The sequence below is a fragment of the Sus scrofa genome, chromosome 14, assembly GCF_054392235.1.
Source record: "Sus scrofa isolate SSC_HxYL_T2T_F1_AM1 chromosome 14, Sscrofa_HxYL_maternal_Yorkshire_Landrace_v2.0, whole genome shotgun sequence".
Lineage (NCBI taxonomy): Eukaryota > Metazoa > Chordata > Mammalia > Artiodactyla > Suidae > Sus > Sus scrofa.
Genome location: NC_139396.1, coordinates 72006737 through 72023361, shown reverse-complemented (window position 1 = coordinate 72023361; position 16625 = coordinate 72006737). Strand labels below are relative to the sequence as shown.

Here is a 16625-nt window from a genome sequence, read left to right as displayed (position 1 = left end):
TCAAGAAGTACATGAAAGGATGCTCAACATCATTAGTCATTAAGGAAAAGCAAATCCCAAACTCTAAACCACAGTGAGGTAGAACTTTAAAAACATGGGCAATAAGAAGTATGGGTGAGAACTTGGAGCCTCCTACATTGCCGAAAGGAATGTAAAGTGGAGCATCCACTGTGGAGCACAGCACGGTGACTCCTCAAAGAATTAAACAGTGTTACCATAGTTGCACAGAACTTGTGCACAGATTCATAGCCTCGCTCGTAATAGCCATAAAGTGCAAGCACCCAAGTGCTTATCAATTGGTGAGTGGATAGACAAATATGGTGTATCTGTGTGATGGGACTATTTGGCCAAATGAAGGAAGTACTGATACGCGGTACAACATGGGTGAACCTTGGAAACATTCGCAGTGTAGTGACATAGTCACAAGGGAGCCCATGTGTGTGATGCATTTGTGTAAGATGCCCGGAATAGACCAGTCTGTGGAGACAGTGTACTAGTTTCCTATAGCTGCTAGACAGATGACCACAGGCTTGGAGGCCCCAGTCTTTGGGTTCATGGCTTTGCCCTCTTGTCCCAAGACTCTCCCCTCATAGTCAGGTTTGCAATGAGTCTGTTTCCTGTCTGTAGACTTTGGGAATCTGACACCTTTTAAAAATCTCATCCAGTCCAAGCTGGCAGGGTATCTGCTGGTATGACACTCTAACCCTTGTGTGCTTTGTGGATGTGATAGGGTTCATGCCATTAGACAGGAGGCTTCCCCATGTCTGTCCTGGATAATTTCACCCCTCCTCCTGGCTTCTGTGAGACAGTTAGGGGGATTTGTGAATCACGTGCCTGGTTTCTGGCACTAGTGAAACCTGTCCAGCCAAACCCTCTGCGTTCTCTTCAGAGCACATTCCTACAGTAAATCTCCTGATTTTCGTGGTTTTTGTTTTTGTTTTTTGGTCATCTGAATAGCTTAGGGATTTTCCAAATCAAGTCCGGTTTCCTTTATGCTTAACAGTTCTTGCCTCCATTTCTTGCTTTCCTCTCATATTTCACTTTATGCAGCAAGAAGCCAGGCCAGACCTTCCATGTGTACCGTGGAATCTACTCAGCCAAACATCCAAGTTCATTGCAGACAGGTTCTGCCTTCCACACAACTGGGGAATGAGTCAGCTAAACTTACTGCCACTAAATAACAAGGATTCTCTTTGCTCTAGTTTCCAGTCACGTGTTCCTCTCCTCTGAGCCTCACCAGAAACACCTTTAACATTCATCTTTTACCAGCATTCTATTTCTGATGACATCTGTGTTCCCTAAGGTGACGTGCACTTTCCCTACCAGTTCCTTCCTTCCTTTGAGTCCTGAGTGGCAGAGCATTTACCATTCATGTTTCCAGCAGCAGCATTTCATTCCTTGTTGCTTGGCTCGCTCTTGCCTGCCCCTTATTTCTTGTGAACTGGGTGTTAGATCAAAAGAGCACAGTATGGGAGGTCTTGTTAGCAAGAATATATCTGAGGTGGTGCCTCATGTTTGTATATATTACGTGTATTGTAGTGTTACATTTCAGGGTGTCTCGATTTTCCCACAAGGCCACAGTTAGTCAGGTGTTTAGAGAAGGCCCGCCTGACTCTTAAGAAGCTTCCCATCCACTTGTCATCTGATTAACTGGACATTGCAGAATGGTAATTGTCATTAACCCTGGCTTTCCTTCCACACTTAATTAGGGGGAGTTTTCCTGCAAAGAAGGATTTGCTTTTGTCAACTAGGGCTACATGGTTGCTTGAGAACACAGCTGTTTGGGACCACCAGGAATCCTTTCTTATGGAACTGCTGCCCATGGTACCAGGGGCAAGGAACAGGACCTGGGGACAGGGAGAGGCTGCTTTTCTTCCTGAGTCACGTCCTGAGCTTGGGCTCTGCATCCAGCATGGAGTTTTAGTCCATTGCAGCCGTTCATTCAGTGCTCACCCAGTGGCCGAACCCAAGCACAGTCCTGTCCCTCCTGGGGCCCCTTCTCACACCCTCTTTGTCGTTGTAGCTTGCTTGCATCTCGGCCCAGGATCAGCCATTGCTTAAAGGAGCCCTGGTTCCTTTTCGAGGGTGAAATGGTATTTGAAGCAAGCAGTGTGCGCACAGGGCTGCTCATGGCTTCTGTGCCTTTTCGTGAACAGTTTTAAAAATAACGGCAACCTCAATACCCCATAATTTCACATTGATATTTCTAGTTCCGATTTAATCATATTGGGTTTTGCTTTCATTTTATTTCTTTTTTTTTTTCTTTTTTTTCTTTTTGACTGCACCTGCAGCATGCAGAAGTTCCCGGGGCAGTGATCGAACCCACACCACAGCAGTGACCCAAGATGCTGCAGTGTCAATACCGGATCCTTAACCTTAACTCGCTGCACCATGGGAGAACTCCTTATTTTATTTATTTATTTATTCTTTTGTCTTTTGGGGGCTGCACCCACGGCATATGGAGGTTCCGAGGTTAGGGGTTGAATCAAGCTGTAGCTGCCAGCCTACACCACAGCCACAACAATGCAGGATCCGAGCCGAGTCTTCAACCTACACCACAGCTCATGGCAACGCCAGATCCTTAACCCACTGAGCAAGGCCAGGGATCGAACCCGCAACCTCTTCATTCCTAGTCAGATTCGTTAACCACTGCACCATGATGGGAACTCCTACTTTTTGTTTTTTAAAATGATCAAAAATCTTTTCCCTGTATGATTCTGACACCAACTTGATGTCAACTTACATGTTTCAGTTAATTTGGCATTTTTAGGAATTCTACTTTTTTCTTTTGATTTCGTTTTTATCTTCAGTGTGGTGAAAGATTTATGTACTTCCAGTGTGAAAACCATAAACAAGAGACGAGTCTCACTTCCAGCCCAGTTCCTTCAACCTCGAAGGGTTTAAAACTGTGATGTGAGCATTTCTTTTTGCAGATATAAAGCAAATATATGTGTTCAGATTCCTGTCTTACACAAAAGTTATACACGTGTAGTGTGTAACATAAGACCTATTGTATTTTACAGGGAGCATGTGTGCCCCACCCCCCCCACATCTGTGAGGGAAGACAGCCTCCACCCCTGCCCCTCGTGCGAGATATGTCCACGTTAGGCAGAGCTTGTAAACTCTAGGACGCTTTTTTCCACATTTCTGTCTTCTCATCTACCAACCAGTCAGCTGGTAGTACCTGCCTGACTGGGTGGTTGGAAGAATGAAGCTTGTTAATTATATATAAAGTGTTCAGAGCTGTGCCTAGGTGCCTGGCCCCACATCAGTGCCGGCCTGTGAGCTGGTACTGCCTGCGTCTGGACACTCGCACTTACGGTGTCTAGCCGGGGAGCTGATAAATGCCGAGGGAAGATAAGGAAGGGACGTGACCTCAGCCCTTTCCTGGAGCAGTTGCTGGTGCAGGGGTGGGTACCTTGGAACAGAAGGGGTACCATAACCTATTTGGATGGGGGCTGGGAAGTCCTAACACGGGAGTGAAGAAGCCTACCTGTGGGGAGGTCAGGGCCACAGTTGGGTCCACAGACCTGCATTCTCCACCTTCAAGTTTTGCTGGGTGACTGGCCATTTGCAAGAATTTCGAGAACTTGGAGATTATTTGACCCACAAGAACACCCCCTGGTGGCAGTGTGGCTGACTGCACCCTGTGCCGACTTCCCCTGCCAGGTGGTGCTCTCACCTGCCCCCCCCACCTCAGGCTTTCTCACACTGCTCTGACCCCCAGAGCCTCCATTGCGATGGGGAGCATGGCACTGGGACTGCAGTATGGTGCCTTCTGCTGACCTGGCTCTGAATACTCCATCCTGGTTCTGTGTCAAGGGCTTTGGGAACACACTCCTGGGCCCTAATCCCTTTTTACTGTATCTTGTGTCAGAGTGAAAGTGTCTGGCTGTTTTTTTCTTTTTAATTGAAATATAGTTGATTTATAATGTTGTATTCATTTCTGGTGTACAGCAAAATGATTGAGTTATACATATGTATGTATCTTTCGTTTTCTTTTCCATTATGGTTTATTATAGGACATTGAATATAGTTCTCTGTGCTATACGGTAGAACCTTGTTGTTTATCCATCCAGTATATAATAGTTTACTATCGCTAATCCCAAACTCCCACTCCTTCCTTCCCCCATCCCCCCCCCCGCCTTGGCAACCACAAGTCTGTTCTTTTTTTTTAATTTTTAAAAATTATGGTTGATTTACAATGTTCTATCAATCTCTGCTGTACAGCAAAGTGATCCAGTCATATGTATATATACATTCTTTTTCTCATATTATCTTCTATCATGTTCCATCAAAAGTATTTGGGTATGGTTTCCTGTATTGTATACAGCAATACAGGACCTCATTTCTTATCCACTCTAAATGTCATAATTTGCATCTATTAACCCCAAACTCCCAGTCCATTCCATTCCCCTCCCCACCCCTAGCAACCTCAGTTCTGTTCTCCATGTCTGTCTGATTCGGTTCTGTAGATAGGTTCATCTGTGCCATGGTTTAGATTCCATATATATGATATCATATGGTATTTGTCTTTCTTTTTCTGACTTGACTTCACTTAGTATGAGAATCTCTAGTTCCATCCATGTTATTGCAGCTGGCATTATTTTATTCTTTTTTAGGTATTTGTCTCTTTCTGACTATTTCACTTATGGAGACAATCTTTTGAGTCCATCCATGTTGCTGTAAATGGCATTGTTTCATTTTTTATGGCTGAATAATATTCCCTTGTATAAATATACCACATCGTCTTTATCCAGTCATCTGTTGATGGACATTTAGGTTGCTTCCATGTCTTGGCTATTGTTTTTTGTTTGTTTGTTTTGTTTGTTTGTTTTTGTCTTCTTGCCTTTTCTAGGGCCACTCCTGCAGCATACAGAGGTTCCCAGGCTAGGTGTCTAATCGGAGCTGTAGCTGCCAGCCTACGCCAGAGCCACAGCAACGTGGGAACTTACACCACAACTCACGGCAATGCTAGATCCTCAACCACTGAGCGAGGCCAGGGATCGAACCCACAACGTCATGGTTCCTAGTTGGATTCCTTAACCACTGAGCCACGATGGGAGCCCCTGTCTTGGCTATTATAAATAGTGTTTCTGTGAGCATTGGGGTGCATGTATCTTTTCAAATTAGGGTTTTGTTCAGATGTATGCCAGGAGTGGGATTGCTGGATCATATGGTAACTCTACTTTTAGTTTTTTTGAGGAGCCTCCATACTGTTTTTCGTAGTGGCTGTACCAGTGTATGTTCTTAGCAACAGTATAGGAGGGTTCCCTTCTCTCCATACCCTCTCCTGCATTTATTGTTTATGGACTTTTTAAAAAAAATTTATTGTAGTTAATTTACAATGTTCTCTCCATTTCTGCTGTACAGCAAAGTGAGCCTGTTTTGTATATATATGTAAAAATATATATATTCTTTTTCTCTTATTATCTTCTATCATGTTCCATCACAAGTGATTGGATATAGTTGTGCTATACAGTAGGAACCTCATTGCTTATCCATTCTAAATGTAATAGTTTGCATTACAAACTCTCAGTCCTTTCCATTCCTCCCCCTCGCCCAACTGCAAGTCTGTTCTCCATGTCCATGAGTTTGTTTCTTTTCTGTAGATAGGTTCATATATGCCATATATTAGATTCCATATATGTGATATCATATGGTATTTGTCTTTCTCCTTCTGACTTCACTAAGTATGAGAATCTCTAGTTCCATCCATGTTGCTGCAAATGGCATTACTTTGTTCTTGTTTATGGCTGAGTAGTAGTCCATTGTGTATACATACCACATCTTTTTAATCCATCCACCTGTTGATGGACATTTAAAGGTTGTTTCTAGGTCTTACCTATTGTGAATAATGATTCAGTGAATATAGGAGTGCATGTATCTTTTGGGGGGTTTTTTGTTTGTTTGTTTTGTCTTTTTGTCATTTTAGGGCTGCACCCACGGCATATGGAGGTTCCCAGGCTAGGGGTCTAATTGGAGCTGTAGCTGCTGGCTACGCCAGAGTCACACCAATGCCATATCCAAGCCATGTCTGCAACCTACACCATAGCTCACGGCATTGCTGGATCCTTGTGGCATTGCTGGTTGAGCAAGGCCGCAACCTTATGGTTCCTAGTCAGATTCATTTCCACTGCGCCATACTGTGAACTCCCATGTATCTTATTGAATGAAAGTTTTGTCCAGATATATGCCCAGGAGTGGGATTGCTGGATCATATGGTAGTTCTATATTCAATTTTCTGAGGTACCTCCATACTGTTTTCCATAGTGGTTGTATCAATTTACATTCCCACCAAGAGTTCAGGAGGGTTCCTTTTTTTTCCACACCCTCTCCAGCGTTTGTTATTAGTGGACTTATTAATGATGGCCATTCTGACCAGTGTGAAGTGGTCCCTCATTGTAGTTTTGATTTGCATTTCTCTAATAATTCACAATGAGCATTTTTTTGTGTGCCTGCTGACCATCTGTATGTCTTCTTTAGCGACATGTCTGCTCAGGTCTTCTGCCCATTTTTTGTTTGTTTGTTTTTTGTTTTTTGTGTTTTTCTAGGGCTGCATCTGTGGCATATGGAGGTTCCCAGGCTAGGGGTCAAATCGGAGCTGTAGCCGCCAGCCTATGCCACAGCCACAGCAACATGGGAACCGAGGCGTGTCTGCTGTCTACACCACAGATCACGGCAATGCCAGATCCTTAACCCACTGAGCAAGGCCAGGGATCGAACCCACAACCTCATGGTTCCTAGTTGGATTCATTAACTACTGATCTACAACGGGAACTCCCCATTTTTCATTTTTTTTTTTTATTTCTTGAATGCTTTTTATAGACTTTTTGCTTTTTAGGGGGCACATGGAAGTTCCCAGGCTAGGGGTCAAATCGGAACCACAGCTGATGGCCTACTCCATAGCCACAGCAATGCAGGATCCAAGCCATGTCTGCAGCCAATACCACAGCGCACAGCCCGACCCACTGAGCGAAGCCAGGGATTGAACCTGCATCCTCATGGATACTAGTCAGATTCACTTCCATTGCGCCACAATGAGAACTGTTATTTATGGACTTTTAAATGATCTATTTCCTTTTTTGTTTGTTTGTTTAATTTCTTTTGGCCACGCCCACAGCATACAAAAGTTCTCTGGTCAGGGGTCAAACCTGTGTCATAGCAGCAACCCAAGCCACAGCAGTGACAATGCCAGAGCCTTAACCCTCTGTGACGCAGGGGAACTCTCACCTGGTTGCTTTTTAAATTTGCTTCCTCTTGTTTCACCTTTTATAGAAATAGAAAAAGCTTGACAAATTCTTTTAACATTTCCCTGACCCCAGAGATGGCCAAGGCCTTAATGAGCCGTCAGATCTTGGCAAGCTCCCCGTCCTCATCCCCTCATCCTCAGCCATCTCGCTTCTGAGCTTCCATTAACCCCCACTTGCCACCCTGTAGTCCTTCAAGGACAAGCCTTGTCAGGTGGTATGGGGGAACCCCTTTCTTCCCAGAAATTGGTGGGGGCTGTCAGGAGTAGGGAGTGCCGACCTGCCTCCCACGTGTCTCTTTGCTGCATCAGAGCCTCACTGCTCTGCCCTCTGTTCCTGCTCCATGGCCTCCCCGGGTCTTTCCCCCATGTTTTCTTCTGCTGATTCCCTGGCTGAGAAAACAGTGCTGGGTGAAGTTAGAGATCCAGGAGAGCTTGTGAGGGTTAGAAGCTGCTCACACTGTTAGGTTTGTCTGAGACCTCCTTCATGGGTTTCCCTTAGAGGTATTCTCATGCCCATAGGTTCCATTTGTCCTTGGGTTCACAGGTTGTCCCTGAGGAGTCCCACTGCAGGTGCCATGGCTGGTTCTGGGCTGTGTGGTGGGTCCTTGAGCAGACTCAGTGTCACAATGATTTAGGAGGGGGGTCATCTGAGTGGGCAGGGTGAAGGCTCTGCTCTTTCTGCCTGTCTTGCCAGAAGGATGGTCTGACTTCTCTGAAGTAAGGTTATATTTATGAACGTCCCTTCATTGACCCCAGGACACACAGTAGTGATTTCCCCAGAATACCCGGGAGTGAGTGTCCTTGGTTACAAAAAGGACAATCAGTGGAAGGCCGGTGCCGCTGGGCAGTACCAGAAACCCGGCAGCTGGAACCAAGAGGGCCCTGGGCAGCAGCCTTCACCTGCCTCCACCGAGAGGTGCCGTGCCTTCTCCTCGGCCTGTGCAGCACATTAATGCAGATCAACACAGAGTTTCAAAAAGCTTAGCCAGGGCGCACGTCCAGATTCGCAGGCAAGTGCGACGTCAGCAGTGAGAAAGCAACAGGCCAGTATTAAAAGCGAAAGTGCTTTGGTACAAATAGAGCAAAAACAAAAGGGGCTCGCGCAGGCCTTCTTCTGAGACGCTATGTGACCTCGGGCCGGTCCCACGGCCCCCCTTGAGGAAAGAGGGTGCCTGAGCCACTTTCCGACTGGCCAGGGAGAGAAGCAGCTTCCAGTGTCTCGGTACCTCCTTGATTTTCTGTGTCTTTGTGCCTTTTGTTGGCCTGCAGGAGCTGAGTGTAGGGCCTCTCCCGGGGAGATGGCTTCCAGGAGGCCGGGAGGACGGCACCGTCCCTGCCTTCGGGAAAGGTCCTTCATGGCTCGCACGGGTGGGAGGGGTGCCACTCAGGCTTACTTCTTTGTCTGGGATTAAACTGCTTCCTGTTTTTACTTTTAGGACGAATACCTTTCCCTGGTGGCCAGGCTCATTATCCATTTCCGAGACATCCGTAAGTAACACTTCACGTCTCCGGGTGGTTGTGGCCGCAGTGCCTGAGGCAGGATGTCTGGGTTTGTTTCCACATTTCCCATCCTCCCAGAGCCTCAGCCTCAAGCATGCTGATCTTGGCCCAGTGGAAATGTTAGCATCCAAGTGGCCTGCACCACGCTCTTGTTGCCTGTCTGTTCAATGTCCCTTTCTGAAGGACGGCTGCTTTTATCTCTAGGCAACTCTTAAATAAGCAGAGTCTGCCCTGGAACAGACTCTTCCTTCCCTAATTGTTGGTTTTTCTGACTGATGGAGGCTGGACCTAAGTGTGTTCCTGTTAGGCCGGCAGCTTCAGGGACCAGCTTCTTCAGGGCCTTCTGCAGCCCTGAGGCTCTTCAGGGCCGCTCTGTCATTGCAGCTGCAGCCAGGGACCCACCTGGCTTTTGTATGTTCCTCCCACACCTACAGACACTGATGTCCCTGAGTGGCCAGTCTCTAATGGAAGGCGGTCTGGCAGGTGCCCTGGGGTTTCTCCCACAGTGCCTCCTCGTGGCCTACGTGTGTGACTGCAGCGGACAGCCTCCTCTCTGTACAGCCTGTCCCTCGGGTGACTGCTGCCCAGGGTCTAGAGGCATCTGGATCTTCTTGTCAGTTTCTCAGACAACGGGAGCTGTTGGGGACTCCAGAGCCCCTGTGGGGCTATTAGTTCCTTGCACATAATTTCTTACCAGAATGGTCAGCAAGATGTACTTAACTTGCTTTCGCTTTTTGCCATGTTTGGGAAGGTCCCATGGTGTTTGGAACAGGAGGAGCTGCAACCAGAAGCCTGGGGAGTGAGCAGCCTGGCCATTACTCCGTTTGTCCTGGCAAGGGCTCTGCTTATCAGGCTGGTTGGCCTATTTGGGAGCCGGCGCTGGCATGGCAATGCCCACAGCTGTCCCACCACTGGGAGAGGGTGGAACTGGCGTGGCAGTTCCCCACCTCTGCTGAGGCTGGTTGGATCCCACCTCTGGCCAGCCTTGGACAGATTTCGTTTCCTTACCCAGAAAATGGGGGTGCTGCCTCCCCAGAGTGTGCCTCCTCCTGGGGTAGCTCTTAGCCATGGGGCGGTTCTGCACTCTTGCCCCAGGCCTCCTTGTGTGTCAGTGCTGCCGGGGGTGGGACACAGACATGTTCACACACAAACACACGCTGAAGCTCTGATGTTTGTTTTGTCTTGTTTCTAGGCAGGGTCAGCTCGGTTTTAGCAAATGACCTCTGGGCAAATGCCTTTAGAACTAACTTAGCATGGAAATATGTGGTTATATAAAAACTATTTACTTTTTTTTCTTAATATAGATAACAAGAAATCTCAAGCATCTGGCAGTGGTAAGAGTTTCTCCTTTTCGAATTAAAGTTTTTCCCTGACCTTGGATGCGGGGCGCGGGAGTGAGGCTGTGGACACGTGTGTGCCTGAGGTTAAGCTGTTAACTGGAGGAGGAAGTTCCCAGAGAGGAGACCTCGGGTCCGTGAGAACTGCCAGTTCCCAGCCTGAGACCCACCTTCTTCCCGGCAGACATACCGCCCCATCCCGCTCCCCCAGCCGAATGATGAAGGCCCACACGATTATGGAGATAGCGTCTAACATGTTGAGCTCTCGGGGAGAGGACAGTTATGGCATATGCACCATAATACTCTGCAGTGGTATTTCTTAAAGGATAGCTGTGAATTCACTTCTTAAGTTACAAAGTTTCTTTGTAAGTTAAGAATTATCATTTTTGTAATTTCAAGGTTCTGTCACATGGGAACCCTGTTGATTTAGCCCTGGTCTCACTGAGTGAGCCCAGCTGCCAGTGAAGGGGTTTAGCAGATCCCAGTGACCAACCAAGCTCCGACCTTTGAGGCGAGGAGCCAGCCTGGCTGTTTGTCCTGCCGTCAGGCACCCAGGCTTGCTCACTGAGCTGGCTGTACCTGCCTGGGGTCTCCTGGCACGTGTGGTGATTGCAGGCCTCCCGGGGCTGGAAGAAAGTGAAGATCAAGTGTGCTTGGCCAAGAGACTGAGTTCTTGGCATTCGAACACAGGGCCCTTGGGTACCGAGTCCCATGGAGTGGTGTGCTGGCAAGGCCACATCTGCCAGCAGGTGGCTCTTTGCTGTTGTGGCGAGAGCCCTGGGCTCTGGTGCTAGGCGCAGCCTTGCTCAGCTAAGTCCTCTCCGCGCCGGCCAGCCCCACTGCACCCCTTGCACTCTGCAGACCTTTTGCACACACTGCACCCTTTTCTCGAGGCCTTTCCCGAGAGCTCCTCCTCAGTGGGGTCCTGCCCAGGCTTAGCAGAGGTGGGGTGCTGGTGTGCAAGGACGGCACTCCCATACTCTGGCCCCAGGCTCTTGCTTACTGTGCAGGGGGCCCTTGTCCCTTGTTTTCTTTGGAATCCCAGCTGTGTCTCAGTGCGAGGAGTGGGCAACCAGTGGAGCTCATTTGCTTCTCACCACTGGGGCTCTGGCACAGGTTGGTGAGGGTGTGGGGTGTGCTTCCTGCCCAGGAGGACTCAGGGTAGGAGGTGTCCGGTCCCTGGCCTCTTCCCATTCGGGGCATTGAGGGAGTTGACCCTGGAGGTGGGAGGACACGTGTGCTTGATTGCATCTTGTCTGCATTGGTGGGTGCTGCCCTGAGACGCTGTGCCCTGTGCTTCACAGACCCTATGAATGCGCTGCAGAGCCTGACCAGCGGGCCTGCTGCAGGAGCGACTGGAATTGGCATACCTTCTCGGGGCCCAGGACAGCCCCTGGGCGGTATGAGTGGCCTGGGGGCCATGGGGCAGCCGATGCCGCTCTCAGGGCAGCCACCTCCCGGCACTTCAGGGATGGCCCCCCACAGCATGGCCGTCGTGTCCACAGCAGCCCCACAGAGTGAGTACCACATGTCTCAGAACCTGCCGCGCTATGCAGACACGCTGTGGTCCGTGCTGAGGGCGGGGTGGGGAAGAGCAGGGAGAAGCTCGGCCTCCCAGAAGAGTTGGGGCACCGGAGCCCTCTGCCCAGGGGTGGGGGAGGGCTTGTGAGGTGGGGGAGCTGGGGACGCCATCCAGGGGGTTGTGCTTATAGTCAGGGTAGAACCAGTTCTGTCTTGGTATCCTCGGCCCTGAAGCAGTACTGTTGGCACCCACAGCCCCCCGACCACCTGATTTGGGAAGCTGGCTCTTCTAGAGCTGCCCTGGCCACGGGCCACCCTTGCATTGTGGCTGCAGCCAGGTTGCTTCCTGATGGACACACCCAGCCCTCTGCGCTTCTCTGCAGGGCACCCCCTCATCTCCTCCACTTGCTGCTCAGGCTGGGCAGGCCTGCCTTTTCTTTCCAGAACCCTCTTGGTGGACCTTTGATACTAGACATTTGTTCAGTACTCTTTTCCTTATAACACTTTTAAAAACGGTTTGAGTCACAGAAAGGTACAGAATAGCGCAGAGTCCTACATTCCCCTCCCCCAGGTCCCCCAGAGAAACATTTTAGCCCAAATCACCAAAACCACAAGGCCGTTCTCTCCAGTAGACTTCTCACAAGGGACTGGGCTTTCCCTTGCACGTGCACATGTATACTTCTGTGAGGGTCTGTCACTTGTAGAATGGCGTCGTCATCTTCACTGGCAGGCAGTCACGGCACCTCCTGATAATTGCACCCGCCTTCAGCTCTCAGCCTGGCAACCGCTGACCTGTTCTCAGCCTCTGTGATTGTCCCATTTTGCAAATGTTCCATCCATGGACCCATATGATATTTGACTTTTGGAGACTGGCATTTTTCACTCTGCCTATAGTGCCCTTGAAACCCTCCAGGTGGTGTCAGCCATTCTTTCCTGCTCCTTGCGGGGTGTCGTTCCCTCTTGGTTTGCTTATCCAGGCACCCACAGAGGACATTTGGGTTGTTTCGATTTGGGCTGTTACAGGTAAAGCTGCTGTGACCACTCAGGTAGAGGTTGTGGTATTTCCATGTGTTTTGTCACACATCCTTCTCAGGAACCTGTGACGGGGGGCGGCAGCCGCAGCCTTGAGCACAGTCCTCTGTGTCCTGCTCCCACCACCCCTTCCTCCCAGAGCTTCATTTCTTCTCCCTATTGACATCTTGCCATCTGCCTCTTTGCTCATTGCATGGCTCTTCATTTCGAGCTCCTGTGTCCTCTCTCATCAGCACACCTGCCACACACACACACATGAGGTGGCTTTGGAAAGGATGCTCAGTGTCTGCTCTGGCTGGCTCCTTTCTACATTTCACCCTGGTGTACTGGTTGAATTTCATTTTATCACAAACTTAGATTTTATAATAAAAAATAGTTTCAGGGCGTATGAGTTCAGAATGCTCCCATGGTGTGTGTCTTGCATTCTCAGTCCTGAGACTATGTTACTTCAGGGGTGAAGCTTTGGTGGGCTGCCTGCATTCCCCCCAGTATGACCTTGGTCCACATCCTGTTTTCCAACTCTGAGGGGCCTGGTGTCCTGTGTATCACTAGGGAAAGTTGACATGGTTCTCTGCTTTCATACCCTGCTGCTGCCTCTGCCAGAGACACTCCCTCCCCACCTGTCACCTCTTGCCACCTGGCCCACCTGAAGTAGGTGTGGTGGCCCGATGGGCACTTGCTACCCCTTCCTGACACCTTTTCCAAATAACACTGTGTGATTAAGGCTGCCTCAGACCTTAGTTCCTTGCCCCCAGAGTGTAGGTCCTAGGTCAGAGCTTTGGCCAGGCCTCTCATAGGCAGTCCAGAGCCCTCTGTGGAGCCTTTATTTTAAGCACCCCAAGGCCAGGTGTCCCTGTGCGTCTCCACATCTGATTATTATCTGCACTCCTCCTAGAAGTGTGTCTGCTCCAGGTGACCTGGCTGAGCCACAGGAAATGCACACTGCTGACTAGAGGCTGGGCTGAGGTGCAGTACTTTGAACTCTATGCATTTTTGTTCCTTGATGAGTTTTTTATCATGTGCCTTTAGAACCAACTTTGAAAATAAGCCCTATTTCTGGCTGGCTGAAAGGCTGGGTGCTGAGGAGCCCTCCCTCCTCCTGGATAACTAGATGCTAGGTAGGCTACATTGTGAACTGCCAGGCTGGCAGAAGGTGGAGGAAGGCAAGCCTGTGATCCCTCTACCCTGGATTTGCACTGGGGGCCTTGGTGTTTGTTCCCAGCTCCCCCAGAGACCAGGGTAGATTGGAAGAGAGTGCTCCCAGTTCAGGCCTGTGGGAGTTGCAGGCTAAGGCCAGGTAGTGAACACATAAAATTGGCAGCAGGAAGGGAGCAGACACACTTCTAGGAGGAGCGTAGATAATCAGATGTGGAGACGGCACAGGGACACCTGGCCTTTGGGTGCTTAAAAAATAAAGGCTCCCTGTTCCCTTTGTGGCTCAGTGGTTAATGAACCCATCCAGGGTCCATGAGAATGTGGGTTTAATCCCTGGCCTCGCTCAGTGGGTTAGAGATCCAGCATTGCTGTGAGCTGTGGTGTAGGTCACAGTCGAAGCTCGGATCCCGTGTTGCTGTGACTGTGGTGTAGGCCAGCAGCTATAGCTACAATTTGACCCCTAGCCTGGGAACTTTCATATGCCGCAGGTGTGGCCCTAAAAAGCAAAAATTAAATAAATAAATAAATAAATAAAGCCTGGACTTTAAAGTGAACGAGCACCATGATGCTGTATCAGGAGTGACCAAGCAGATTTTAAAAGTAGCCAAGTAGAACCTGACCTGAAAGGGGAGAGTGTGGGTGAATTAGAGCTGAAGAAGAAATTTGTGAGCTAGAAGCTGCATGTGGAGATGTTACCTAGCTTGTAGCCCAGAGAAGAGGCCTTGGGAAGCAGGGGGTGAGAGATGCGGAGTATGAGATCAGGTCATCTGACTGGCATTAAGGAGAGGACCCAGGGCACAGAGTGGAAGGGCAGCACGTTAGTAGGGTGTCCACACTCCAACCTGTCCTGAGACAGTAGGACACTAAAGGCCAGAAGACTATCTCAGAAAAAATAGAATAAAACAGAAACAGCAAATAAAAATTCAACCCAACCATCCAGCAAAATACAGTTTAGGAAAGGAGAAAAATATTGTCACTTCTACCTCAGTAAAGCTGAGAAACAAAAGGAGATGGAAGGGAAACTTAGAAGGGGAAGACAGATACAAATAAGTTGAAAACTATAAGTAATCACAGTAAATGCGAAGGGGTAGGCTTTCTGCTAAGAGACGGGAGATGTGAGACTGAATATAAGTGGAAGGAGAGCATGCAGAGCTGTTCAGTCTTTGCAGGAAACATGCCCGCAATAGAAGATGCAAGAAGACTTGAAAATTAAACTGTGTTGGGCAGTTTCCTCTCCCTGATAGTTAAGCAGACAGAAGTAATAAATTTAGAGAGAGTCGAATGAAGTAGTGAGTAACTTAGTCTAAGCCTGTGGGTGGGATGGATGCCCGCAATCTGTACTCTGACAGCCCTCAGAGGATTGTGTGGAGGACAAGGTCATGCTGCATGGTCCTCCTCATCCCCCTTGAAAGTGGCAGAGGTAAAAGTAGAGATCGCCTTGGTAGCTGCTGGAGGCTGGCAGCCGGAGGGCTCCCTGTGGTGTGGGAACTGTTTGGTATCTTGACTTGCAGTGGTGGCTCAGTCTCACTGGGTGAGATTGTACAGAACATAAACTACACACTCAGGCAGATGAGCACAGGTTCTGATTGTGTTGTGTTGTAATGTCACAAAGTGGTACCACTGGGGGGAGCCGGCCAAAGCATGCTGTGTCTGCATCTCTTTTAACCTAGACAGCAGCTTCATTGAACTTCTTGGACTCATAGTTTGCAGTGCTTTGCAAACTGTGTATTGAAGTTCATGTACCATAGTTTGCACTGCAGGGCGTTCAGTGCTTTTCAGAGCAACCACCACCACAGTTCTGAAACATTTCTGTCACCTGAAAAGAGACCACATCACAGAAAGTCTTGCAAGTGATTGTTTACATCAGCATTATTCGTAACCACCCAGAAGTGGAAACAGCCCAAATGTCTGTTAGCTAGCTGATGGATAGATGCACAAAACGTAGAAAATCCATATAGCAGACTATCATTTGACACTAGAAAGAAAGGGGTTACTGATCCTGCCACCCTGTGGGGGAGCTTTGCAAAAGTGATGCCAAGGGCAAGGAGCCAGTCACAGAAGACCCCAGTCCTGAGAGTCCATTGATATGATGTGTTCAGATTGGCGCTTCCTCAGGTCAGGGAGCAGGTCAGTGGTTCCAGGGCTGGGCTTCTGGGCCACCTAGAGACCAACCAGTCCATTCTTTCCTGGTGGTTATTTATGGTGCTAAGTCCGCTCCGGCTACCCTGCCTGTCATCCCTGGCATGGGGCAGGCAGAGTAGACACAGACACAGACACACACAGACAGACAGACAGACAGACAGACAGACAGACACACACACACACACACACACACACTCGCCCTGTCTCCAGCCCAGCTGCAGCTCCAGCAGGCGGCACTACAGCAGCAGCAGCAACAGTTCCAGCAGCAAGTGGCGCTACAGCAGCAGCAGCAGCAGCTCCAAGCACAGCAGAGTGCCATGCAGCAACAGTTCCAGGTAGCTGTGCAGCAGCAGCAGCAGCAACTGCAGCAGCAGCAGCAGCAGCAGCAGCACCTGATCAAGTTGCACCACCAGAACCAGCAGCAGGTACTCAGTGCTCTGTGCCCTCAGCCAGGTTTCTCCTCCAAGGGCTCCCTCAGGGCACAGATGGGGCAGAGGCTGGCTTGTGAGCTTGTGGGGAAGGCAGCTGGGCACCTGGCATCTGGATGGACTCCAGGTGGGCTGGACATTGCACAAGCAGGATGGCCTGATGCACCCTGTGGCATGTCTGCTGTGAGGACATGCATGCCTCTCGTTCTGTCCCTGGATGTCCACCACCCACATCCAGCATCCCGCAGAGGGGTGGCA

General features: G+C 49.3%; 1 protein-coding gene across 12 annotated transcripts in view; it reads left to right on the top strand.

Annotated features, from left to right (window-relative positions):
* MED15 (mediator complex subunit 15) overlaps window positions 1–16625 on the top strand; it is a 56262-nt gene that overhangs the window by 26206 nt on the left and 13431 nt on the right. For 9 of the 12 annotated variants that reach the window (XR_014826083.1, XM_021073416.2, XM_021073412.2 and 6 more), the window contains 4 exons: window positions 8689–8740; window positions 10057–10086; window positions 11394–11606; window positions 16150–16364. Coding sequence is in view for 11 of the 12 variants with exons in the window: in XM_021073416.2 (XP_020929075.1) it covers window positions 8689–8740; window positions 10057–10086; window positions 11394–11606; window positions 16150–16364 (510 nt within the window). In the remaining variant the exon portion in view is untranslated. Of the gene's footprint in view, window positions 1–8316; window positions 8475–8688; window positions 8741–10056; window positions 10087–11393; window positions 11607–11993; window positions 13525–13977; window positions 16365–16625 lie in introns of those variants that run through there. The other 3 variants (XM_084994048.1, XM_021073417.2, XM_084994049.1) reach the window with 2 other exon arrangements.